The sequence below is a fragment of the Canis lupus genome, chromosome 25 (genome assembly GCF_011100685.1).
Source record: "Canis lupus familiaris isolate Mischka breed German Shepherd chromosome 25, alternate assembly UU_Cfam_GSD_1.0, whole genome shotgun sequence".
Lineage (NCBI taxonomy): Eukaryota > Metazoa > Chordata > Mammalia > Carnivora > Canidae > Canis > Canis lupus.
In genome coordinates this window covers 45386115-45410245 of record NC_049246.1, presented here as the reverse complement: position 1 = coordinate 45410245, position 24131 = coordinate 45386115, and the positions used below count along the sequence as shown (strand labels likewise).

The following is a 24131-nucleotide window of genomic DNA, read 5'->3' as shown; positions in this document are numbered from 1 at the left end:
TACTGTTGAAGAAAATATAAGGACAGTCAACAAGCCTATGAAAATATACTCAGCATCAATAGTCACTAAGGAAATGCAAATAAAAATAAGATATCACTTCTTGCCCTCTGGGGTGGCTATAATAAAAAGGAACTGAAAACAACTGTTAAACAAAACCTTTACAGAAATGCTCATAGCAGGAGGATAGACAACGGCAAAGAGTAGAAACCCATCAACTGGTAATAGAAATGTCTGTCCATCAGCAGGGGTGCCTGGCTCAATCCGTCAGAAGAACATGCGACTCTTAGCTCAGGGTTGTGAGTTTGAGCCCCACATCGAGTGCAGAGATTACTTCAATAAGACTTTAAAGAAAATGTCTGTCAACTGATAAATGTACAAACAGTGGTCCATCCACAGAAAGGAATATTATTTAGCCATAAAGACATGAGGTATCAGGGCACCTGCATGGCTCAGTCACTTAAGCATCTCACTCCATTTTGGCTCAGGTCCTGGTCTCGGGTCCCAGGATCGAACCTCGCTTCAGGCTCCGTACTCAGTGAAGAGTCTGCTTAACGACTCTACTCTCTCTCTCACTCTTTCCTTCTATCCCTCCCTCCACAAATAGATAAATCTTTAAAAAAGAAATTAAGTACCAACATGTGTTGTTATATGGAGAACCTTGAAACATTAAGCTAAGTAAAGAAGCCAGATACAAAAGGCCACATCCTGTATGATTTCATTTCCATCAAATCGCCAGAATAGGCAAATCTATAGACAGAAAACAGATTTGTGGTTGCCAGGGGCTGGGGAGGGTAGAATCAGAGTGACTACTTAGAAAGGCACGTGCATGTCCTTTTGGTGTGATAAGAATGTTCTGAAACTAGATAATGGTGATGATGTACATCACGGGTGTATCAATCACCGCTGGAGAGGACACTTTAAAATAGTCAGTGGGATCCCTGGGTGGCGCAGCGGTTTAGCGCCTGCCTTTGTCCCAGGGCGGGATCCTGGAGACACGGGATCGAATCCCACGTCGGGCTCCCGGTGCATGGAGCCTGCTTCTCCCTCTGCCTGTGTCTCTGCCTCTCTCTCTCACTGTGTGCCTATCATAAATAAATTTAAAGAATTAAAATAAATAAATAAATAAATAAATAAATAAATAAATAAATAAATAAATAATAAATAAATAAAATGGTCAGTTTTACTTTATGTGTATTTTATCACAATAAAACAAAGGGAGCAGGCACTCTGAACAACAACCTGGCCATTCCTCAAAGGTTTATCACACAACCCAGATATTCCACTCCTCAGTACATATGCAAGAGATTGGAACATATGTCCGCATAAAACTTGCACAGGAATGTTCACAGTTGCAGTATTCATAATGGCCAAGAAACAGAAAAAACACAAAAGTCGATCGACTGATGAGTAGGTACATGAAGTGTGGTATATCCATAGAAGGAAATATTATTAAGCAATAAAAAACAATAATACTACAACCTGGATGAATCCTGAAAATATTATGCTATATTTAAAAAGCCTGTTAGGGCAGCCCGGGTGGCTCAGCGGTTTCGCTGCCCTCAGCCCAGGGCCTGATCCTGGAGTCCCGGGATCGAGTCCCACGTTGGGCTCTCTACAGGGACCCTGCTACTCCCGCTGCCTGTATCTGTGCCTCTCTCTGTGTCTCTCATGAATAAATAAATTTAAAAAAAGAAAAAAAGAACGGAAAGTCTTGTTTGACCATGCTGGCGCTTGTTGATCCCATCACAGACCTGCACCCCTGCCTCTCAATTCTCTTTGTGACCATTGCAAACCTTTAATGCATGAGTGGAAGTACTTTAACACTTATTTCACAGAACTCCCAGGAGAACAAGAGGTAGAAGACATCTCAGAAAGACTGGCAGATAAGTAAGCACCTGGAAGTAAGCTTTAAAAAAAACATAAGTGTTCCACCTGGAACACTAATCGAACATAGGAGGCAATACAGACCTGAGACAATGGCTTCCTGTTGGCACAGTTTATGCCTCCAATGAAGAACATGTTGGGCATGATTGGCCTGGGGTAGTCCAGAACAAAGTCCCCTCTGAACAGCCACACAGATCCAGAGCTGAGGATGTCCACCAGGGATACCTCTCGCTGAAGAAGCTCAGAGGCAAGGCTTGCATAAGGAGTGAAAGAAAAGTGGCAAATGTACTTCAGAGCCAGGGGGTAGAGCATGTTCTTGACCCTTTGCAGGAACGTCATGTGGTCTGAATTCCTTGTTAATAATCTGGGAATATATGAGGAAGGGTTTGGGCACTGCGTGCCCTCAGAATCTAAATCACATGGAATGTTCCGCAAAAAAAACACAGAGGGAAGGGACAGGTACCTAGCCAGTATTGCCCCACAGGGGTGAACAGGATCAGTTAAAACCACATCAAAGGAACTGGCATTCAGGTGCCTGATCAGGTTCTTGTTATGCATCAGCGACTCACAAGATCTTTGAAAAATCAAAGCAGCAGCTTTTAAAGCTTCCATAGTTTTCAAAAATGTTTTTAGAAAAGGCATTCTTTCAAAAAACAGGTAACTCTGGCCCAACAGGATGCGATCAAATTCTTCCTGGGTGTAAGGTGTGGCATAGGTTGTCAGGGTGAAAAAATCCTCTTCTTTGATATGCATATTCGACTCTGGGGAAACCACCACCATCTGGTGGCCTCTGGCATGGAGCTTCTGCACAGCCTTCTTCATGCTAAGCCAGTGGCTGCCATCCAAAGGCACCACCAGTACCTTCCCACCTTCAACCCAGCGTCCAACACACAGGATGAGCAACAGCCCCGTGAGCACTGGCAGGGGAGCCAGGAACCCTGCAGCCATGTCTGTAGAAGCCCAAAGCAGCCGGCTTTGCAGATCAGGCTATGCCTCCTACATTTATTTTCTTTGACTTTATCTTATCACTGAGCCACTTCACAGGGCAGGTAACTGGCAGGCAGCATGCCCTCCTTGTGTTAATCATTACAGACTAGACCTGTCCCACTCTTCCACCACTGGCCCCACTCTCTGCTTCCACGCAAGGAGAAATCAATCCCCCTTATCTAGGAAACATCTCACCTGCCTCTGTGCTCTCTCCAGAAAACATTCTAATTGTCTCTGTTGCCTTCTATCCAATTCCCAAAACAGGGCTGTGGATGCCCAATTCACTGGATCTCCTCCTAGTTCCTGGTTTGTCCTGTGCCAAGAGCTGTGACTGAGCTCTGGGGAGTCACCAATGCCCCAGTCTCAAGCATAACCTCTCTGTGGGATGGAAACTTAGCTGCAAACTGTTGAAGCGCTTTCCTCTCGTTTGTGGGGAACATGGAACACACCCAGGAAAATATATAACACTGCTAAGGCAGCTTTCTCTAAACAGGGAGGGGGACACTAGCTCTTAGGTTTTGCTCCTTTTCCACACCAGGACATCTCTTGCAATGGTCAGGAAAGAATCTACTTGAAGCGCCTGTCAAATAAGGAAATACCGTGAAGGATCCTGCAGTGCACATGTGAACACACTGCAAGAGTTGTTGAGCATTCCATACTTACTTCTCAGAATAAGATCTTTTGTTATCTAAAGCATATATGGGCAAGATAACCCTTATGGATGACATAAGGGACCAGAGAGCACCCTCCCCCCGGAGCCTGGTCACCTTGGAACAAGGAGAGCTGTCACAAAGCCTCCAATCAGGCCCTGACTCCACTCCTCTTCTCCTGTCTCCTGCTACCTTGTTTAGGGACTGGGGTCTTTCACTAATAACTTCCTGGCCCTGCTTCCCGTGAAAACCACCCATTTCATACAAGGCCTCAGAGCTCCCCTCTGCTTCCTAGATGGGATGCTGCTCAGTTCATGAATCCCTAATAAGGCCACTTGATCTGCAAATTTACAGGTTGGACTTTCGTTCTTTAACAACACTAAGATATCAATCTAGATAGAATAAATAAAGAGACTGCAACATGCTGGATGGGAAGATTTCACTTTGTAATGCTCCTGATTTTGTCCCCAGTGAAGCAATAGATTCATTTCATAAGCATGAAAGCCAAACAAAATCTCACTGGGATTTTTAACATGACCAAACAACGTTTTCAAAATCACCTAGGAGCCTTTGGGGCTTCTGCTAATACAGGAGTAGCTCCTCTCAGTCGCTGGTCCCACAGATAATGATTATAAACTCTTGCAAAATGTTTTTCTAAATAATGCTGTCTGAAGGCCTTGGGCAGCAAACAAATGAGGGCAGAAATGGAAGAGACAAAGGGGACAGGATGATGGCACAGGACCTCAAGGGTAACCAGGAGGGAGGGTAGAGGTTCCTTACACTTCTTAGCAGCCACCTCTCCTACCTCTAGCCCCACCCACTGCACAGCTTCTCCCTATTAACAGGGAGATTGTCTTAATGCCATTGTACCCACGTGGCCAGGAAATGGCCAGCACCTCAGTCAATCCACTACTCATCATCGGGTTTCACCCCCTTCCAGAGCTTGGACCAAAGTTCAAGGGGCATTCTCCTTCTGTGGTCTCTATCATGGGGTCCAACCCATACCTTGTTGATCCGCCTCGAAGCCACCAGACCAGTGGGCATCGCACATCCTTCTGCAACCTCAGCCCTCTTCCAACCTTGTCATTCAGGCTTTAGCCTCTAGTTGAATTTCAGTGGTCTGCTGACCTGCCCCCCACAGCAGCTGGCCCAGCACACAGACATCTGTTTCCACTCTCTGCCACAGGCTGCCCTGAGCAGCCCCGCCAACACGCCCATCGAACCAGCCAGTGTTTTCATGTGTCCCCATACTCACATGGCAGTCCATAAGCATCTGATATAGGTGCCCCTCATCCTATAAAAATGGCTAGTTCACCAATTGTTGGCTCACAAACTGGCCACTGGATATGGAGGCAAGGACACACTGAAAACAAGGCAGGCTGATCTGGATGGGTGGTGGCAGGGGTCAGAAGCAAGGGATGTTCCTCACAAGGCTTGTCTTGAATGGCCACAAGACCAGTAGATCTCTGCCCCTGCCTGCCAAATCTAGAAGGCTATATAGACACATTAACTGGGTTCGCTTATGTATACCATCTGGATAGTATACTGTCCACAACACCTGACTCTCTCAAGGCCACATCTTGGAAACCAGTCCAACTGAAAGAATAGTGGGCAAAACATACATTCCGAGGACTCCTCCTTCCGAGGAGGAGTTGAGAAGCCTCCAAATGCCTGGAACCAGCCCCCTTGTAAACCTGCATCAACATCCTCACAATAACTCCCTCCAACACTCAACAACATCAACAGAAATAGTTTTTTAAAATACACAAGGGATCAGAATAGATTACTGTTGAAGAAGATATAAGAACAGTCAACAAGCCTATGAAAATATACTCAGCATCAATAGTCACTAAGGAAATGCAAATAAAAATAAGATATCACTTCTTGCCCTCTGGGGTGGCTATAATAAAAAAAGGAGTGAAAACAACTGTTCAACAAAATATTGTACAGAAATGCTCATAGCAGGACTGTACACAATTGCAAAGAAAGGAAACCCATCAACAGGTGATAGAAATGTCTATCAGCGGGGGTGCCTGGCTCAATCCATCAGAAGAACATGCGATTCTTATCTCAGGGTCATGAGTTTGAGCCCCACATTGGGTGTACAGAGGGATTACTTAAATGAATAAAACTTTAAAGAAAATATCTGTCAACTGATAAATGTACAAACGGAGGTCCATCCACACAAAGAAATTTATTGAGCCACAAAAGATATGAAGTATCAGGGCACCTGCATGGCTCAGTCACTTAAGCATCTCACTCCATTTTGGCTCAGGTCCTGGTCTCAGGTCCCAGGATCGAACCTCGCTTCAGGCTCCGTACTCAGTGAAGAGTCTGCTCAAGGACTCTACTCTCTCTCTCACTCTTTCCCTCTGTCCCTTCCTCCACAAATAAATAAATACATCTCTAAAAAAGAAATTAAGTACCAACACGTGTTATTATATGGATGAACCTTGAAACATTAAGCTAAGTAAAGAAGCCAGATACAAAAGGCCACATCCTGTATGATTTCATTTCCATCAAATCGCCAGAATAGGCAAATCTATAGACAGAAAACAGATTTGTGGTTGCCAGGGGCTGGGGAGGGTAGAATCAGAGTGACTACTTAGAAAGGCACGTGCATGTCCTTTTGGTGTGATAAGAATGTTCTGAAACTAGATAATGGTGATGATGTACATCACGGGTGTATCAAGCACCACTGGAGAGCACACTTTAAAATGGTGAGTTTTACTTTATGTGTATTTTATCACAATAAAACAAAGGAGCAGGCACTCTGAACAACAATGCAGCCGTTCCTCAAAGGTTTATCACAGAACCCAGCAATTCCGCTCCTCAGTACATATGCAAGAGATTGGAACATATGTCCGCATAAAACTTGTACAGGAATGTTCACAGCTGCAGTATTCATAACGGCCAAGAAATAGAAAAAACACAAAAGTCCTCAACTGATGAGTAGGTACATGAAGTGTGGTATATCTATAGTAGGAAATATTATTCAGCAATAAAAAAACAATACCACAATCTGGATGAATCCTGAAAATATTCTGCTATATTTAAAAAGCCTGTCGAGGGGCACCTGGGTGCTCAGCCACCTGGGTGGCTCAGTGGCTGAGTGTCTGACTTCGGCTCTGATCATGTTTCTGGGGTCCTGGGATTGAGTTTGCATCACGCTCCTACTGGTATGCTGCTCCTCCCTCTGCCTATATCTCTGCCTCTCTCCTTGCATCTCTCATGAATAAATAAAATCTTTTTAAATAAATAATTAAATAAAAATACAAAGGCCAGCCACATATTCTGTGATCCCATTTGTTTGAGATGATCTGAATAGGGAAATCCATAAAGACCGAAGAGTATTTCAGTGGTTGGCAGGGGCTGTAGAGTGACTACTCACTGGGCAGGGGTTTTTTAGGGGTGATTGCAAACATTTCAAAACCAATTGTGGTGATGGTTGCTCAGAATATGCTAAAAACCATCGAACTGTAAACCTTCCTAGAATGAATTGTATGATCTATGACTTATATCTCAGGAATGTTGTTTGTTTTTTAAACCCGTTTAATCTCATTCTCTTAGAATTACACAAATCAATCAACCAAGGTTGAAATTTTTCAGATACTCATGTAGGATACTTTTTTAAAAAGGCTGACTCATGCTAGCATTGTGCTACTCTGGATAATTATTAACAGAAAAAATACTATCAAAATGTTCTACATGTCCAATCAGTCATAAATACAAACACATTTCAAAATCCTTTTTGAAAGAAAAGCAAACCACAAAAAGTATTGTAGACATTGACCTTAATTATGTACTTTAAAAAGTACCTATTAAGAATGACTTGGCATTTTGGCATTTTGTTGCTTTGACTTGACTGGAATTCAGTCCTCAGATCAACCAAAAAACGTGGAAGCCCCAGCTTGGGTGACTATTGCTTGTAGAGACCCCTGAAGGGAGACCACATGGCTCAGGGAATGGGCAGAGGATTCTTGTGGCCCCCCATCACTCAGCTATGGTCCTGGGTAGAAGTCACTGATACTCACATGGAACTGATTTAGATCACCAGTATTTCTCAACTTCAGCACTATTGGGGAACAGATAATTAATTCTTTGTTAGGAGTGGGTGGGTCGCTATGTCTTGTGCTTTGTAGGACTTTTACCAGCATCCCTGGCTTCTATCTACTACATGTCAGTTTCACCCCCTAATTGTGACACCAAAAATGTCTCCAAAAGTTGCCCTCTAGGAGTGCAAAATTTCCCATTTGAGAAATGCTATCTAGATGATTCCAGAAGGGGACACCCGGGAACAAAAGAGCTAGTCCTTGGGAATTGGGATCTAGCTTTCTGCGAAAACATTCCCCCTAAGATGCTGCAAGAAAGCCAAGCTGTTTGTATCAGCTCAGTCAGCATTGCACAAAGGTCCAGAGAAGGGAGGGCCAGAGACCATGGCTTCCCTACTAGTCTATCAGGCAGGCACCTCCACATGCTGCCCAAGTCATCCTCAAACAGCCCTGTGAGGAGCAAGGCACATGATCTCCACCCCATTCTGAGATAAGAAGACTGAAATCTAAGGTCACTTGGCCAGGAGGAAGCTCTTCAAATCTGCTGACTCATTGTCCAACCTCATTTCTTCCCTTCATGAGTCTGCTACGCTCCAGGTCTTATATCTTTGGAAAATGAGTGCTGGGCAAACATGTGGCCTTGGGATGGGAGAGTGACAAGGAGGTGGGTTCTCATCCTGCCTCATCTCCTCGCTGCACCCCGTGGCCTTAGGCAGCTCATCTGTCTTGCCTGGTAACTTTGGTTTGCTCGTGTACAGGAGAATAGGACTCTCTCTTGCATGGGGGGGGCTCTGTCCTGTTATTCCAGCCTAAAGAAGCCTGTCCTACGTGTGTTGCATTTGTGGTTTTCAAAATTCTCCAATGAACTCCATCTTGCCTGCCCCAAACCCTGACCTTTAGAGTGTTCCCATTTCACAGATGGAGACATGAACAATGCCAGAGATAAGCCACCTGCCTCAGCCACAAAGCTGGGCTTGAATCCAAGTCTTATCACTTTTACTCCACCAACATAAGGGGGACGAGGGTGGAATCTCTGGAGCCAATGGGGAGGGAAAGCTAGCCCTTTTCCACCCAGGTATAAGCTAGGGCTGGGCTCTGATGCATTCCCTCCCACAGAGCAGCCTGGGCAGAGAGGTGGTGCTGTTATGGGAGCCTGAGCTCCCTGGGTTTGTGTAGCCCCTAAAAGGGAGATTGGAAACCTGTTCCTGAAGCTTTGAGCAGTTCTCTGCTTTGCAATTGGAAGAGACTGGGATTTACCCCTGAAATCCTTTGTTCTAAGAAAAACACTTCAATGGCCCTTCTAATAGTGAAATGTAACACCAAACTCTCTTCTAAAATGGAGATGTTGGAGGGCACCTGGGTGGCTCAGTCGGTAGAGCATCCTACTTTTGATCTCAGGGGCTTGAGTCTGAGCTCCATATTGAGTGTAGAGATCTCTTAAATTAATAAAACTTTTTTTTTTAATTTAATGGAGATATTGGAAACCTAAGGAAAAGAAGTTAGCCATGGGACAGATGAGTCTCAACTCAGGGTTGGAGAGGAGGCCTTGGGTTCAGGACATCTGGGGTCTCCCATTGGGAACCAGGCACCTGAGCAGCTTCTCCAAGAGCATCTTGGGCCAAACCAACCAGGGAACCCTCTGAGGTCCCCAGTCCTTTCCTAGGCAGAGGAGGCAGGAGGAGCCGTAGTCAGTCACGCTACCTTGGGCATTGGGGAGTGATCTCATGCTCTGTCATACATGCAAGCCTGGGAGCACACAAGTTACCCTGAGAATAAGCACACCTCCCCAGATGGTGAATCATAGCATTATTTATGCAGAGTGTTCACAAAGCTCTGGTTTTCAAAAGGCTCTGCACAGTAGCAGAAGCATAATAAGAAACTTAATTATACTGGTTTTATAATTAAGCCCATAGCTACTTATAAAACGTGCTTGCTGACTTGCTCAGCAAAATTGAATTTCATTGCTTATAGTCTGAATTTCTTGGATTATTTCTGAAGCCAAATATGTCTCCAAACTTAAATGGACACTTGTATTGTGGTTAGTATTACCTGATAAAGTTATTTGCCTACTAAGGAGTATGCGGGGTTTTTTGTTGATGGTGGTTTGTTTTCAGCTATAAATTAGGCCTTTGTTTTTCCTGATCTATGATGTATCTTCTTTTTTTTAAGCAATTTTTTTCGATGAAGTCACATAACATCATCAACGATATTAAAGCGAACAGTTCAGAGGCATTTAGTACACTCACCATGTGGTGCAACCACCACATCTACATGATTCCAAAACATTTCCATCATTGCAAAATACACTTTTTTTTCCCAGAGTGTTGAAATGGTTAGATCATTTAAGCCAAAAAAAAACTCTGATTTTGATCACTTTAATTTTCAATATACAAATACAAGTTGATAATTATATACTGTGTAATACAGAATGTTCTCTGTGGTAATATTTGGGTAATAGCTGAGAATCCCATGTAAATTCATGATGCTCAAAAAACACATTCCCTACAGTCTGGTTTTCAATATGACTACATGCAATTCTTTTTGCAAAAATGCGATTGTTTCCTTCTTATGCCATATATTTCTTATGATATTTTTGCTTATTGACTGACTACTGGGTTAAAAGTCCCTGGCATGTGGGATTTGCATTCTGTGCCCCATGCTTCCTGGAACCAGTCTGATTATGCCCATTGCCCCTGCTCCTACCAGCTCCTATAGGCATGGCCAATTGTGCAACGTGCCAACAAAGAAATTGGCAGATATTCAAGAAGAGGGATAAGGGTCTTTGGGACCTGCTTGGGATTTTCTTTCTGATGAAAAATGCATTGAAAAAGAGAATTCTGCTGGGAAAGTGTGATCTGAAGCCTTTCAGAGGTATAAATACAAATACAAAAACCTCACAAGTTTTTAATTTCCAAAGGAACTCTGGGCTCTCTTCCCATATGTCAGGAAGGCATCTAAAACCATTTGCCTTAGTTCAGAGGTCAACATACTTTTTCTGTAAAGGGTCAGGTAGTGAGTCACATACATCTCCATCCCGTATTCTTTGTGGTTGCTGTTTTTAACATTCCTTTAAAAATATAAAAACCAGGGGGATCCCTGGATGGCTCAGTGGTTTAATGCCTGCCTTTGGCCCAGGGCCTGATCCTGGAGACCAGGGATCGAGTCCCACATCAGGCTCCCTGCATGGAACCTGCTTCTCCCTCTGTCTATGTCTCTGTCTCTGTCTCTCTCTGTGTGCATGTCTCTCATAAATAAAAAAATAAAATCTTTTAAAAAAAACTTAAAAAAAAAATAAAATAAATAAAAACCATTCTTAGCTCTGGGCAGATTTGGTCCACTGGCTATTGTTTGCTGATCTCTGGTTCAGGACCCCGGGAAAAAGCATGGTACCTAAGTGGGAGAATGGGTTTCCACCTGGACTGTCCTTACAGCTCTGTGTCCTCCTAGTCAAGCCCTCACCTGTTTCCTCAATGGGTGGGTGTAGGATTAGATTGGAAATTTCCAAGGCTCCTTCTATGCTCCATGACTGTCCTCAGATGACCCAGCTAAAGGTACCTCCTCTTGTTGTCAGGCATACACCCTGTCTTCCCCCAAAGCCTCAGCTTCATTCAGAACCTCAGCCTTGGGGCACCTGGGTGGCTCAGTGGTTGAGTACCTGCCTTTGGTTCAGGTCGTGATCTTGGGTTCCTGGGATTGAGTCCCATATCAGGCTTCCCTAGGGAGCCTGCTTCTCCCTCTGCCTGTGTCTCTGCCTCCTCTCAGTGTCTCTCATGAATGAATGAATGAATGAATAAATAAATAAATAAATAAATAAATAAATAAATAAATAAAATCTTTAAAAAGAAGAAAAGAAAAAGAACCTCGACCTCATACCCCCACCACGCCCCTCTACTCTGATCCTGGCATCTCCTCATTGAGGAAGCCCTCCCAAGTGAGAGTTGGCTCAAAGAGCCAAGTGATGAGAGAAGACTGAGCACATCAGAATAATATCTGCCCATGAAGAAACAGAGCAACCAAAAAAAAAAAAAAAAAACCACTAACCTGAGGCAGGACTCCCTTCATCTTGCAGTTGGTCCCTCCAATGAAAACCATGTTGGGCATGACTGGTCTGGGATACTCAAACACAAAGTCATATCTTAACAGCCAAATGGAGCCGTTCCGATACAAGGTGGGTAAGTGCACATCTCTCTTGAGGATATTGGATGCAAGGTCTTCGTACTTTGAATACAGACAGTAGAACAGGTAGGTCTCCAGGTAATTAACGAGGTAGTTGCCCACCCGTTGGGGAAATGTCATCTTGTCTGAGAACTGAGTATAGCACCTGGGAATGTAGGACACAGGGTTTGGGCTCCTGCTGATAGTATGCTCCAGGGAGCATGGGAAGCCCCTGAAGAGGTACACGGAGGGCAGGCCCAGGTACTCGGCCAGGATCACCCCACAGGGCAGAGCTGGGTCTGTGAAAAGGGCATCGAACTTGCTCTGCCTGAGGACACTGAGCGTGGCCGAGTCCTCCAGAAGGCTCTGGCAGTTGGTGAAGTACATGTCAATAACAATCATGCTATTTCTGTACTCCATCTGAGCAGCGTTCAGGAGCCATCTCTCAGCAAAGTGATTCTTTCCAAAAGAGCGGTAGCGGTTCTCCAACTCTTCCTGGCCAAATGGCACTGAGTAGATTTGTCTCGTGTAGTGTTTGGATTCCTTCAGAAGCAAATTGACTTCTGGCACCAGCACCACAATGTCATGCCCCTTCTCACTGAGGAGCTCAACTATGTTCTCCATACTGAGCCAGTGGCTTCCGTCCTGAGGGACCACCAGAAGCTTGTCACCTACAGCCTCCCCCCAGAGCATTAGGAAGAACACCTTTTGAAACAAATGAAGGAGGCGAGCCATCTGGGGGAGAGGACAGGTAGCCGCGAGAATCAACAGTTTCTCTCTCTAAATAATTCTCGGGACTCCTGGCTATTTTCCCTAAACTAACTAGTTCTCTTCACAGCCCCTGCCTACCTCACCTTGCTCTGAATTTTGCCCTTTGTTTTAAAAGAACCTAAATTAATATTTAACCATTTTTATACACATAGCCATCTCGAGCCAATGAGGTCCCTTATCAGCTTTCGGCTGAGCTTTTGGGTTTATCTTTCTCTTTTTCTCCACCGTTCTGTCTCTCCACCCCAAACTCAGTCACATTTTGAGGACAGCTTGGGAGGCCCCTGGAGGCTGGCGGCAGTCCCCTGCCCTGAGCTTCCTGGATCCCCTGCATGGTCACGATGCCCGCAGACGAATAGCTCTTAGCACGTCGCCACTTCCTCGACGTATCTCAGAAAGCATGTGTCAACAGATGCCAAATTCAAGACTTGAAACAACACGATGGAGCTGGCGACTCCACACTCCGGTGATCTGGTTACCACAGCGATAGCTGGATTAAAAGGTGGGCAGCATGAAGCTGAAGGGGCAGAGGGGAGTCCGATCTAGCTCCCCGCTTCTCTTGGGTCAACCACTGTTACTGGGAGTTTCCTGTTCCATCAGAAGCCAGACTCTAATCCTGAAGATAGTCACTCTAACACCAAATTCCCACATTGACTGTAATTAAAAGCAAAGATTCTGGAGTCAGCCTAGCCCTTCCAAGCTGTGCAACCCCCACCGCTCTCTACCTGAACTCCCCATCCCTCAAACAGGGGTCGCGTCTGTACCTCCCCCTGCCCGGGGTGGGAGGGGAGGGTGTGAGATTAGTGAGTCAATCTGTAACCTGTGGGTGCCCAGGATAGGTCCCACCGAGAGGCTCCCTCTGGCTGTCATCAGGCAGCCGGGATCTATATGCTACAGACTAAGAGGCACCCTGGTGATTGGAAAGTAGCCCCTAAGAAGTCTCAACAAGTGAAAGAACCAATTCTGCACTGTAAACACAAGAGTATAGGAGGAATAAAGTGCGAGAGAAGAGGAGGTGGAAAAATCAAAAGGGAAGGAAATGTAGAAACATCAAACAATGCGAAGGCTTCAGATGCCAAAGCATTTAACGGTAGCAACTGACCAGCCTGTACCCAGAACAAAAAGGAGGCTCTAACATCAGGACCTCTGACACCTACAGAACACTTTCTGGTTTGCAGAACAGTTTCCCATTGTCTCGGTCCTAGGGTCTCTGCAACAAAGTATCACACAGTGGCTGGCCCAACAAGGGAAATTTCTTCCCATAGTTCTGGAGGCCAGAGTCTGAGGCCAAGACATCAGCAGAGTTGAATCATTCTGGAGGTTCTGAGGCAGCATCTGTTCCTCTCTCCTAGCTTCTGGTGGTTTGCCGGTGATCTTTGGCATTACAGGGGGTAGACAGGCATCACTTCAGCTCTACCTTCACGTTCACCCTTCGCCCTGTGTATGTCTTTCCAGGGACACGAGTTAACCCATAGCACCCATCTATCATCTCACCTAATTCAAACCCCAAAGTACAGGTCTGATTATCCTTGCACGGGGAGAAACTGAGCTTGCCACCTATGGAAAGGGCATTTTTAGGGAACTTCCGCAGCTCAAAAGGAAGTACAGAATTGGCCCCTTCTAGATCCGCCATTCCCAAACCTTTACCGTCTCAGGCCTCCTTAACACTCTTAGCAATGATAGAAGACCCTAGAAAACTTTTGTTTGTGTGGGTCATGTCTACTCAGATGAACCGTTTTAGAAACTGAAATCAACACATATAAAAAGGAACTTCCTCATACATTTACGGTAACAAGACTAAACCCAAGACAAGTTAACATGACTGACAACTTTAGGGAAAAAGTACTATATTTCCCCAAACAAACAAAAAATTAGTCGGAGGCAGAACACTGTTTTACACGTTCTGCAAGCAAGCCCCTTTAATGTCTGACTTTGTCCATGACGGAGGGACTCTGCTACCCACCTCCGCACTATGCCTTTGCAATACCATGTGTCACGGTGCCTTTGGAAGACTCCACAGTACCATGGTGAGAAGATGAAGTAGAAAAAGCAAGTAACATCTCAGCAGTATTATGAAATCGTTTGACTTCAGGGATCCCCTGAAAGGCCCTCAGGAATCCCCCCATTTCTACACTTTGAGAATCACTGTTCTAGATCAGGGGATTTTTTTTTCAAAGGCAATTGTGCCAGTGAGCGCCCAGATAGAAGACTAAACAAATGGGCCTGGAGTCCCCTTCCAGCCCTGCCACCTGTCAGCCTGGGACATGACCCATCTCCTGACTCTCAGGTTACTCAACTGAGATCCAGAGAGAAGATCATGTTTCTCCTGCCTGATATACCACATGATTGAGGGAGGTCCAAGAGGGTGATAGATGTGGATATGGGGCTGTGCAAGTGAAAGGTGGTTCCTGGCTAGAACAGACTCGCCCACAGCTAGTCACGCACAACTGAACTGTCACACAAGGTCTTGTCATAACCCATGCCCAATGACTCTGGAGGCATGCTGGGATCTTGGAAAGCAGGAGGAGCCTGAGGAGTGGCATGGAAGGGATTATCTCAAGCACAGGGCTGGCCCCGGGAATTTGCAGCCAAGATGCAAATTCATTGCAACCTCCTACAGGGAGGGACACCAGCAGGATTTCCATTCACAATGATCAGAGCCAAGAGGAGGGCAGCATTCTGGTTTGAGTCCATTTAGATCACAATAAGACCCCAAGATGGTTACAAAGTGAGCACAGAGCAGGTCCATCCCTCCAGGGCAGGGATGAATTAAACAGGTCCTTTCTAAGAGCAGTACATGGGGAGGCAGAAAGACTTACACAAATATGTAGACATAGGAGAAGCCAGGTGTGCTATAAACTTCAACTGCTTCACACCAGACCCCCATTCTGCTGAGGACCTTGGCCTGGGCTCTTCCTAGCAAAGTCTTGCTCTGGTCTTTGTGTTGTTAAACAAGAAGCCTGGGAGAAGCACATGACTTCCAGGGGATGGGGGGAGCGGGTGGTCCATTCTCATTCCTAGCAGGCCCACAATACATTGGGGAAAGGAGATGAAGGAAAGGAACTAACCTCACTTTGCAAAACATCACTAGAGAGATGTCTTGCAAATTAAGAGAGCTTTAGAAAACATTTCTAGGGGATCCCTGGGTGGCTCAGCAGTTTAGCGCCTGCCTTCGGCCCAGGGCATGATCCTGGCTCCCTGCATGGAGCCTGCTTCTCCTTCTGTCTCTCTCTCTCTCTGTCTGTCTGTCTGTCTGTGTGTGTGTGTGTGTGTGTGTCTCATGAATAAATAAAATCTTAAAAAAAAAAAAAAGAAAACATTTCTAATCCTCCTTCTGAGATTGGGCTATTTGGGCTATTCCTAAGAATGGTGTGTGTGTGTGTGTGTGTGTGTGTGTGTGTGTGTGTGTGTGTGAATCCAGTGGGTCTGTCAGTCCCAGTGGTTGCAGAGATCCTAAACATAAGCTGTTAGGACCTGCCCTGGGCATGTGGAGCTTGACCTGTCTTCAGGCATCATGAAGAGTCTGGGCAAAGGCCAGTCTCTTCTCGGGGATTCCTGCAGACCCCCTTGGGACATGGCCATGTATTAGTGGGGAGAAGGAGGTAGATCCTGGGATTTCCCAAAAAGTCAGTAGAGGACACCTGGCATTTTGCATAGAGGGGGAATCATAGGTGTGCATGGAGGTGATGACATAATAGGAGCAGGAGGTGTTTAGAAAGGTTGGCCCTCCAATCACCCACAACCTATGATAACGGAGCCTGGACCTACAAGATTTAAAAGCATCTGAAAAGTGCTTGGGACCTGAATAAAGGACATTTGTTAAATGCAGAGTACAAAAAATGGCACAATCAAATTAATAAATGTTTTATTAAATAACTACACAAATATGTCTATGTCTGAATGGTCCGCTATGGTTCAGCTCATCAAGTGATGCAACGGCGTATGTAATGTGGGATCCTGGGGCAGTTTAATCCATTGGGTAGGCTGCAGAAATCAGTGCTCTGTGCTCTGTGCTCTGGGCCCAGGTCCTAGTGCAAGTCCAACATGGTCAAGTCTGGATCATCCATGGCTGGGACATGGCAGTCCAGAGAAGGATGGCTTACCTGGCCAGACATCCCCAATGGGCACTTGTCCTACTGTAAGGACTGTGTCTATCCCCACTCAGGGAGGTTTGCATTGACATGGGTGGTGGTTCCAGAAGCCTGGAGCAGTGAGGAGTGTCATGGCCACTAGCCATGACAAAGGGACTACTTAAAGGACATAGTCAATAAGATTTACTAGAGTAAAGAGACCCACAAACACAGGGTAAAGGGGGAAGAACATGCCCGGGTTCCAAACATTAAAGACCTTGCGCTATGAGGCTTCGTGTCTCACCTGCTCCTCTGCTTGGCACACCCTTCCCCAACTTCACCCAAGATTACTCCTCCTCAGCCTGCAAGTCTGCTATTATCAGTTCTCCTTAAACTCTTTCCTTGGGATGCCTGGGTGGCTCAGTGATTGAGCATCTGCCTTTGACTCAGGTTGTGATGCTGGGGTCCTGGGGTTGAGTCCCAAATTTGCCTCCATGGAGCCTCCTTCTCCCTCTGCCTGTGTCTCTGCCTCTCTCTCTCTCTCTCTCTCTCTCTGTCTGTCTCTCATGAATAAATAAATAAATAAATAAACCCTTTACTTTTGGGGGTACCTGGGTGGTGCAGTTGGTTGAGCATCCAACTCTTGATTTCAGCTCTGGTCAAGATCTCAGGGTCATGAGGCCTCAGGATCAGGCTTTATGCTCAGTGGGGAGTCTGCTTGAAAGTCTCTCTCTCTCTCTCTCTCTCTCTCCCTTTGCCTCTCCCACTCATCCTAACTCTTTCTCTCTCTCTCTTTCTCTAAAGTAAATAAATAAATCCTTAAAAAAAAACCTTCCTTTTCCTTCAAAGTATGTTTCATGATTTGTAATTGATGAACATCTGCCTCCCCTACTGGACAGCAAGGCTCACACACAGTTATTTGTTCAATGACAGACCTTTTGTGATAGTTAAATAATCAAAAAAGAAGGAAGGAGGCACCTGCCTGTTTGTCTGTAACAACACAAAGCAAACAAATGCCATGTCCACTGAGTGATTAGAAACCATGTGATGTAAGTCAAGATCACCCTCAGTAAATTTCCCTGCATCTAATATTCCCTAGAGACCAGGGGCATGATGTTCTCTGAGAAGTTTCAAGTCTACACAGGGAGGCAGTCGAGCAAGGTTAGGCACCTGGGCTCCAACATCAGAAGGTCCGGGCTCAGGTTCGTGTGTACCTGAATGTTCACAGCAGCATTGCTCATCATGGCCATCAAATAGAAACAACCCAAATGTCCAGACACTGATGAATGAGCAAAATGTGAGGTCCATACAAGGGAATAGTATTCGGCCATAAAAAGAAACGAAGTACTGCTTTTGTGCTATAAAACAGATGAATCTTGAAAACAAAGTGAAAGAAGCCAATCACAGAGGTCCACATACTGGGTGATTCTGTTTCCATGAAATGTTCAGAATAGGCAAATCCATGAAGACAGAAGGCAGGTGAGTGGTTTCTAGGGGCTGGAGGGATGGCAGTGACTGCCAGTGGGCAGGGGCTTTCATTTGAGGGCAACGAAATGGCCTGGAATGAATGATGATGGTTGCTCATACCTTGAAAATACTAAAGACCACCTAACTGCACCTTTTTTAAACTCACAAACTTTATGATACATGAATTGTATCTCAATTAAAAGAGAAAAAGAACATCTGTCTGTGTTCAAGTCCTGGCTTCCTTGCATTTTAGAGATGTGACCATGGGCAGGCCTCTTAACCTCTCTCTGCCTCAGTTTCATTATCTGTGTGTGGAATGGGGCTGCTAGTAATATTAACATTCCTTAGCTTTTGGTATATTTAATTTGCAAACTCTCCCTAAGGGGATAGTCCACCCATCAGAGGGTTAAGTTAATTCATGAAAGCCTCCCAACAAGAGGGGATTATTGATATCTGATCACGTGCCTAATATCATGGAGGTTGGAAATGATCTGTGCCCCAGCCAATTATGGCTATCACCAATTCTTTACCGCATCCCATGCACTGTTGCATTTAGTCTGGAAAAGAGCTCTGCGTGGTGGTACTACGTTATCCCTATTTCACCCACTTAGGAACTCCGGTTGCTGCTACGTGAAAGAGCTGGTGTGTTTATGAACCCAGGCTGGGATGGCTCCAGAGCTCATGCTCAAACCCTATAATATACGTCCTCCAAGTCCTCCGGCGTCTAAACCAGGACTGGAGGTTCAGCTTTACTGCTTCCTTATTAACCCCCCACAGCCTCCAGGCATGAGCCGGCCCGTGCACATCCTTCCTTTCGGAGCCCTGGTGGCAGGGCTCAAGGTGAGGAGATGACACAGAGAGGAAAGACATGGGTGGGAAAGAAGATGGAGAAGAGGAACAGAATAGAGAGGAAAAGTAAAAAGGGTGGAGGAGATGGCAAAGGAGAAATGTTATGCAGAGGGATTTTCTGAAATCTAGAGTCGGTTCTATGCGCTTATCAGCTGAGATCATCTTGCTCCTCATGGTCTAGATGACACACCCTGCCAAGAGTCCCAGGCTCTCCCCCTAAACTTCTGACTCCTGAGTGAAGCTCTTGCTGATTCCTGGTCTTCTCTTCTCTGTCTTCCAGATATCCTTTTATTTCAAATCAAACAAAGGACCCAGCCCCTTGATGCCACCCCCAAAGCAATTCTCAATGCCAGGCTGTTTCTCAAAGCAAAACTTTCATGAAGGTCAAGGGTCCCTAAGGAGGGAGCTGTATCAATGCAGCACAGAGATAACAACTTACAAGCACAGGTAGACTCTCTTGTTCCTAAAAGTCCTCCCAGCCACTGGCAATTTCTCACTTACCAGGTGGCTCCCCAAGGTGACCAATCTGCTCTGCCCTCCTCCCTCACAATGGGAGGCCTCGAAGAGTAGATGCGAATTTTTGGAAAGCGGTTTGACAGAAACATAAAACACAGGCCAGCATTTCCACCTGTTCTGTCCTGCAAGGTGCTTTGTGCTCCTAACAGGAGGGTAAAATCCACAGGCTAAGGAGTCTGACTCGGGACGCCTGCCTTTCTTCCTCTTTCAACAATCTCCCAAGGCCTCGATCCTTCAGCACCAGCACCGAGGGACAGGGCAACGGAAAAGCCAGATGTGGTTCCTGCCCTCGTGGAGCTGATAGCACACAGGAGTATAACAGACACCACACAGTGTTGTTGAAGACTTCATTAATTGCCATTGTGGTAAGTGCTGGAAGGAAAGGTGATAGCAGGCCTGAGGCCCGGCGGAACGTGGTGGGTGAGAGACCAGAAGCACGCAGTGTGGCTGGAACAGGAACAGGGGAAAAGACGCAATGGAGGGGTGGGCGGAGGCTAGATGGCACAAAGCTTCGTCAACTGTGCCAACCATGCCCTGGGGGCCCAAGTCCAAACCAAAAGATCATTGGCTCACACTTGTCCAGTCTGACCCAGGCTTGGTCACCCGGTCTTGGGTCCCTCAGGACCGCCAGGAAGCCTAAGCAGACACACGACAATGTGACTCTCCACTCGAAGAGCCAGGTACCTTCCGGCATGATGCAATACGAAGTACACCGCACTGTGGATGAAGTGTGCCTGTCAAACAGTGGAACCTGGATCCGTCAAACCCACACCGCCTTCCAGTTTCCAAGAACAGCTTCCACACTGCCGCCAGAGAGCAATGACACAGACTGGAAGAGGGAGTATCCTCCAGGACACCTGACCCAGTTAACTACAAAAAGGTACAGCCGTTATGAAAGGGGAGGGAACTGTTACAGATTAATGGAGTGTTAGAAGAAATGATGCAACATGGGAAGCGTGTTTGTATTCTGTTCAAACAAACCAGCTGCTGAAAGACATCATTTCCCTTTTTAAGAAAATTGTGGTCAAATTCACATGACATGAAATTCATCATAATCATTTTGAAGCATACAATTTGGTAGCATTTAGTTCAGCCACAGCGCCATGTAACCATCACCACTGTCTAGTTCCAGGACGTTTTCATCGCCCTAAAGGAAATCTGTTCCCCATTAAGCAGCCATTCCCCATTTCCCCCTCTCCTGAGCCTTTGGCGACCCTTCATCTGTGTTCTATCTGTGGGCTTGTCTATTCTGGGTACTTCACCAAAATGGAATCACAGCACATATGGCCCTTCGTGTCTGGGTTCCTTCACTGAGCGTTGCATTTTCAGTGTTTATTCATATTACATACCAGATATCAGGTCTTCATCCACTCTTACAGCTGAGTGATATTCCACTATATGAATAGACAGCATTATGTTTATCCATTCACCACTCAAAAGACATTTGGGTTGTTTCTGCCTTTTGACTATTATGAACAGTGCTGCTACGAACATGCCTATAGAAGCTTTGGTATCAGTACCTGTTTTCAATTCTTTAGATACATACCTGGGAGCAGAATTGCTGGGTCATACGGTAGTTCTATGTTTAACTTTTGGAGGAACTACCAAACTGTTTTCTACAGGAGCTACATCGTTTTATGTTCCCACCAACAATGGATGAGGGTTCTAGCTTCTCCACATTCTTGTCAATTCTTATTCCACCCCCCCCCCCTTTTTTTTAAATATATTCATATCAGGCATGAATTTGTATCTCATTGCGATATTGATTTGCATTTCTCTAGTACCTAATGATGAGCATCTTTTCCTGTACTTTTTGGCCATTCATACATCCTCTTTGGAAAAATGTCTATATTCCAAGTCTTTGTCTGTTTTTATGCTCATTAGAGTTCTTTACCTATTTTGGATACCAGAATCTTATCAAATATGTGACTTGTGAATATTTTCTCCCATTCTATGGGTCGTCTTTTCATGCTCTTAATTGTGTATGCATAAAAGTCATTCATCTTGGTAAAGTCCAGTTTATCAATTTCCTTGTCTGTTTCTTGTACTTTTGGTGTTATACTTAAGAAACCATTGCCAAATGTAAGGTCATGAAGATTTAGTTCAATATTTCCTTCTAAAAGTTTAATAGTTTTACCTTTTATATTTAGGTTTTTGATCCATTTTAATTTTTATATATGGTGTCAGGTGAGGGTTGAAATTCATTTCTTTGTATGTGGATATCCAGCTGTCTCAGCACCATTTGTTGAAGAGACTACTCTTCCACTGCTGCACAATTTTGACATTTTGTCAAAATCAATTGGCCACAGATGTATAGGTTTATTTCTAAATTTGTAACTCTATTCCATTTATCTGTATTTAAAAGATACAGAGATAACTGGGGAAATTTAATAAATAGTCTAGAAATTAGATAACGTTAAAGAATTATTGATTTTGTTACGTGTGATCAATATACTGCAGCTATGTAATAACAAGTTTTCCTTATTTTTTATATTTAGTGAAGTCTGGGGATGGAATGACACGTCAAGAACTTCCTTTAAAAAATAACAGTCAAGGAGGGATTCCTGGGTGGCTGAGTTGGTTAAGTATCCAACTCTTGATTTCAGCTCAGGTTGTGATCTAAGGATGATGAGCTGGAGCCCTGCATTGGGCTCCACACTCAGTAGGGAGTCTGCTTGAGATTCTCTCTCTCCCTCTGCCCTTCTCCCCCCACCCTGTTCTCTATCTCTCAAATAAATAAATCTTTAAAAAATAAAACAAAAATTTAATTTAAAAAGTAAAGAAGTCAAAAAATTTAAGAAAGAGACAATGGGATAGATGAATTAGTACAGCAAAATACTTAAAATATTGAAAATTATTTAACCTAGGGATCAATATATGGGTGTTAATTATTCTACAGTCTCTCCTTTTGTGCATGTTTGAAGACTTTGATAATAAAAAGTTGAAATAAATAATCTTAGTGAGAGGTGCTGGGTTTCCCCACTAACAGATACATTTGAATTTGAATTTGACTTTTGGGATGAAGCCAGAAGCTGAGAGAAACGAAGAAGCATGCATAAACTCTTCCTGTTTCCATTTCTCCAGAGCTAGAGCAACTGCCCTGAATTGTATAGACTCAGACTGAATTCTTTCTAGCTGGACCCAGTAATCAATTCTGTTAGAACTCACTAAAAATTGAAAAATTCTGGAAATGATTTTTTTTTCCCCACTAAAACTACTTTAGTGTTTTCCTGAATGATAATCTGCCATCCATGTGAAAGCATTTAATTACATCCCTGAATATAACTCCCCTGGACAGGTTAAAGGAGATTTTGTTGTAGGAGACTCTTAGGAAAATCTCCCTCATGGCACTTGAGACACAGGACTACAAACACACACATGCACACACTAAAATGCACATGAGCAAAACACACTATTATCAGGCTATGTTTTCTTCTATCAGACAGATGAGATTCAGACTATGACTCCTGTTCTCAAGCACGGTACAACAAACTATGTGCTTTTTCCAAGAGACATCCTGCCCATCTGAAACAAGGCAGGAGAAATATGCAATGTCCATAGGTCTTTTGATGAAAATGTACTTTTGCAGTTATGCTGTATCCAATGTTTTTTGTTAAGGGGGTCTATTTAATTTCAGAATTCCTCTTTAGGATCAGAATTCCTCATAAATAATTATGCTTACTTTGGGACACCTGGCTGGCTCTGTCAGGAAAGCATGTGACTCTTTTTTTTTTTTTTTTTTTTTTTTTTTTTAGCATGTGACTCGATCTCAGGGTCATGGGTTCAAAATCCACATTGGGTATAAAGAAAGAATATACTTACTTTAAAATTATATTTATAAATATATGTTGCAAAAATAGAAGCACATTTATAAATATATAACCTTTTACATATATTAAAGACTTTCATACATATACACCCTTTAATAGATATATAAAACCATAAAATTTTAAAATATTTGAAGATATGAATAACCAAACATACAAAACTGTATATGGTTCAATATATTTTACGGATCTCTATATAGTAGGTAGCTATGAAATCATATATGGCTTTACACATCTCTAAAATCCTCTGAGTGATCCAGTATAGACTGGTTTGGGAAGCATTTGGGATCTTACCCCAGGGTAGAGGGGAAGGGTGCAGGTGGTAAACAGGTGGTGCTTGGCACTTTCACTGATACAGAGCAAACAGGGAGGCTCAGCCTCTCAGAATCCTGCAACTTGATCTCCTTGCCATCAAGAGAACCACAGCCTGTTCTTACCAAGAGCAGAAAGCCAAGCCTAATGTTGACAGGCCTAAAGAGCATGATTTCCCTTTCCCATTGGTGGCTGACAAGTCACTTATATACCAACCATCTGCTGAGAATGTGTAGGGTTGAGAGCATAGGACTAGACTTTAGGGGCCAATAAGGATCCAGGGTATATGGTGTGCCTTTGCCTCTTCAACTCAACTTTGCTGTGAATCTAAAACTTCTCCTAAAAATGAAATAGATTAAGGGAAAAACAAAAAGATGGAGGCTCAACCCTGGCCTCCAGGAGAGCTCTTCCAGCAGAGAAGACAGATAGGCAAATGATGCCAGACAGGATGAGGGTGGCACTGCTCTGCCAGCTGGCTTACTAACAACTGCCTAAGGAGCCATGGCAGCAGGATTTAGAGCCGCCTGCAGCCCCATTACCGTACAACAGCCACAAACAGGTGCCTCTGAGCAGCCTTTACCTGGCTTCTACCAG

General features: G+C 44.5%; 2 protein-coding genes across 2 annotated transcripts in view; both read right to left on the bottom strand.

The window, feature by feature from the left end:
• Positions 1-12463, bottom strand: part of UGT1A6 (UDP glucuronosyltransferase 1 family, polypeptide A6) — a 39996-nt gene extending 27533 nt beyond the window's left edge. The window contains 1 exon segment of the mRNA NM_001003078.1: positions 11615-12463. Coding sequence (NP_001003078.1) covers positions 11615-12463 — 849 coding nt within the window.
• LOC102154822 (UDP-glucuronosyltransferase 1A3-like) lies at positions 1894-3133 on the bottom strand. Its single transcript, XM_038574242.1, has one exon. The coding sequence runs from the start codon at positions 2830-2832 to the stop codon at positions 1909-1911; it is 924 nt and encodes a 307-aa protein (XP_038430170.1). The 5' UTR covers positions 2833-3133; the 3' UTR covers positions 1894-1908.
• Positions 12464-24131: the final 11668 nt, after the last annotated feature.

Coding starts and splice junctions, on each gene's coding strand:
- LOC102154822 (XM_038574242.1), bottom strand. CDS start 2,832: ATGGCTGCAGGGTTCCTGGCTCCCCTGCCAGTGCTCACGGGGCTGTTG.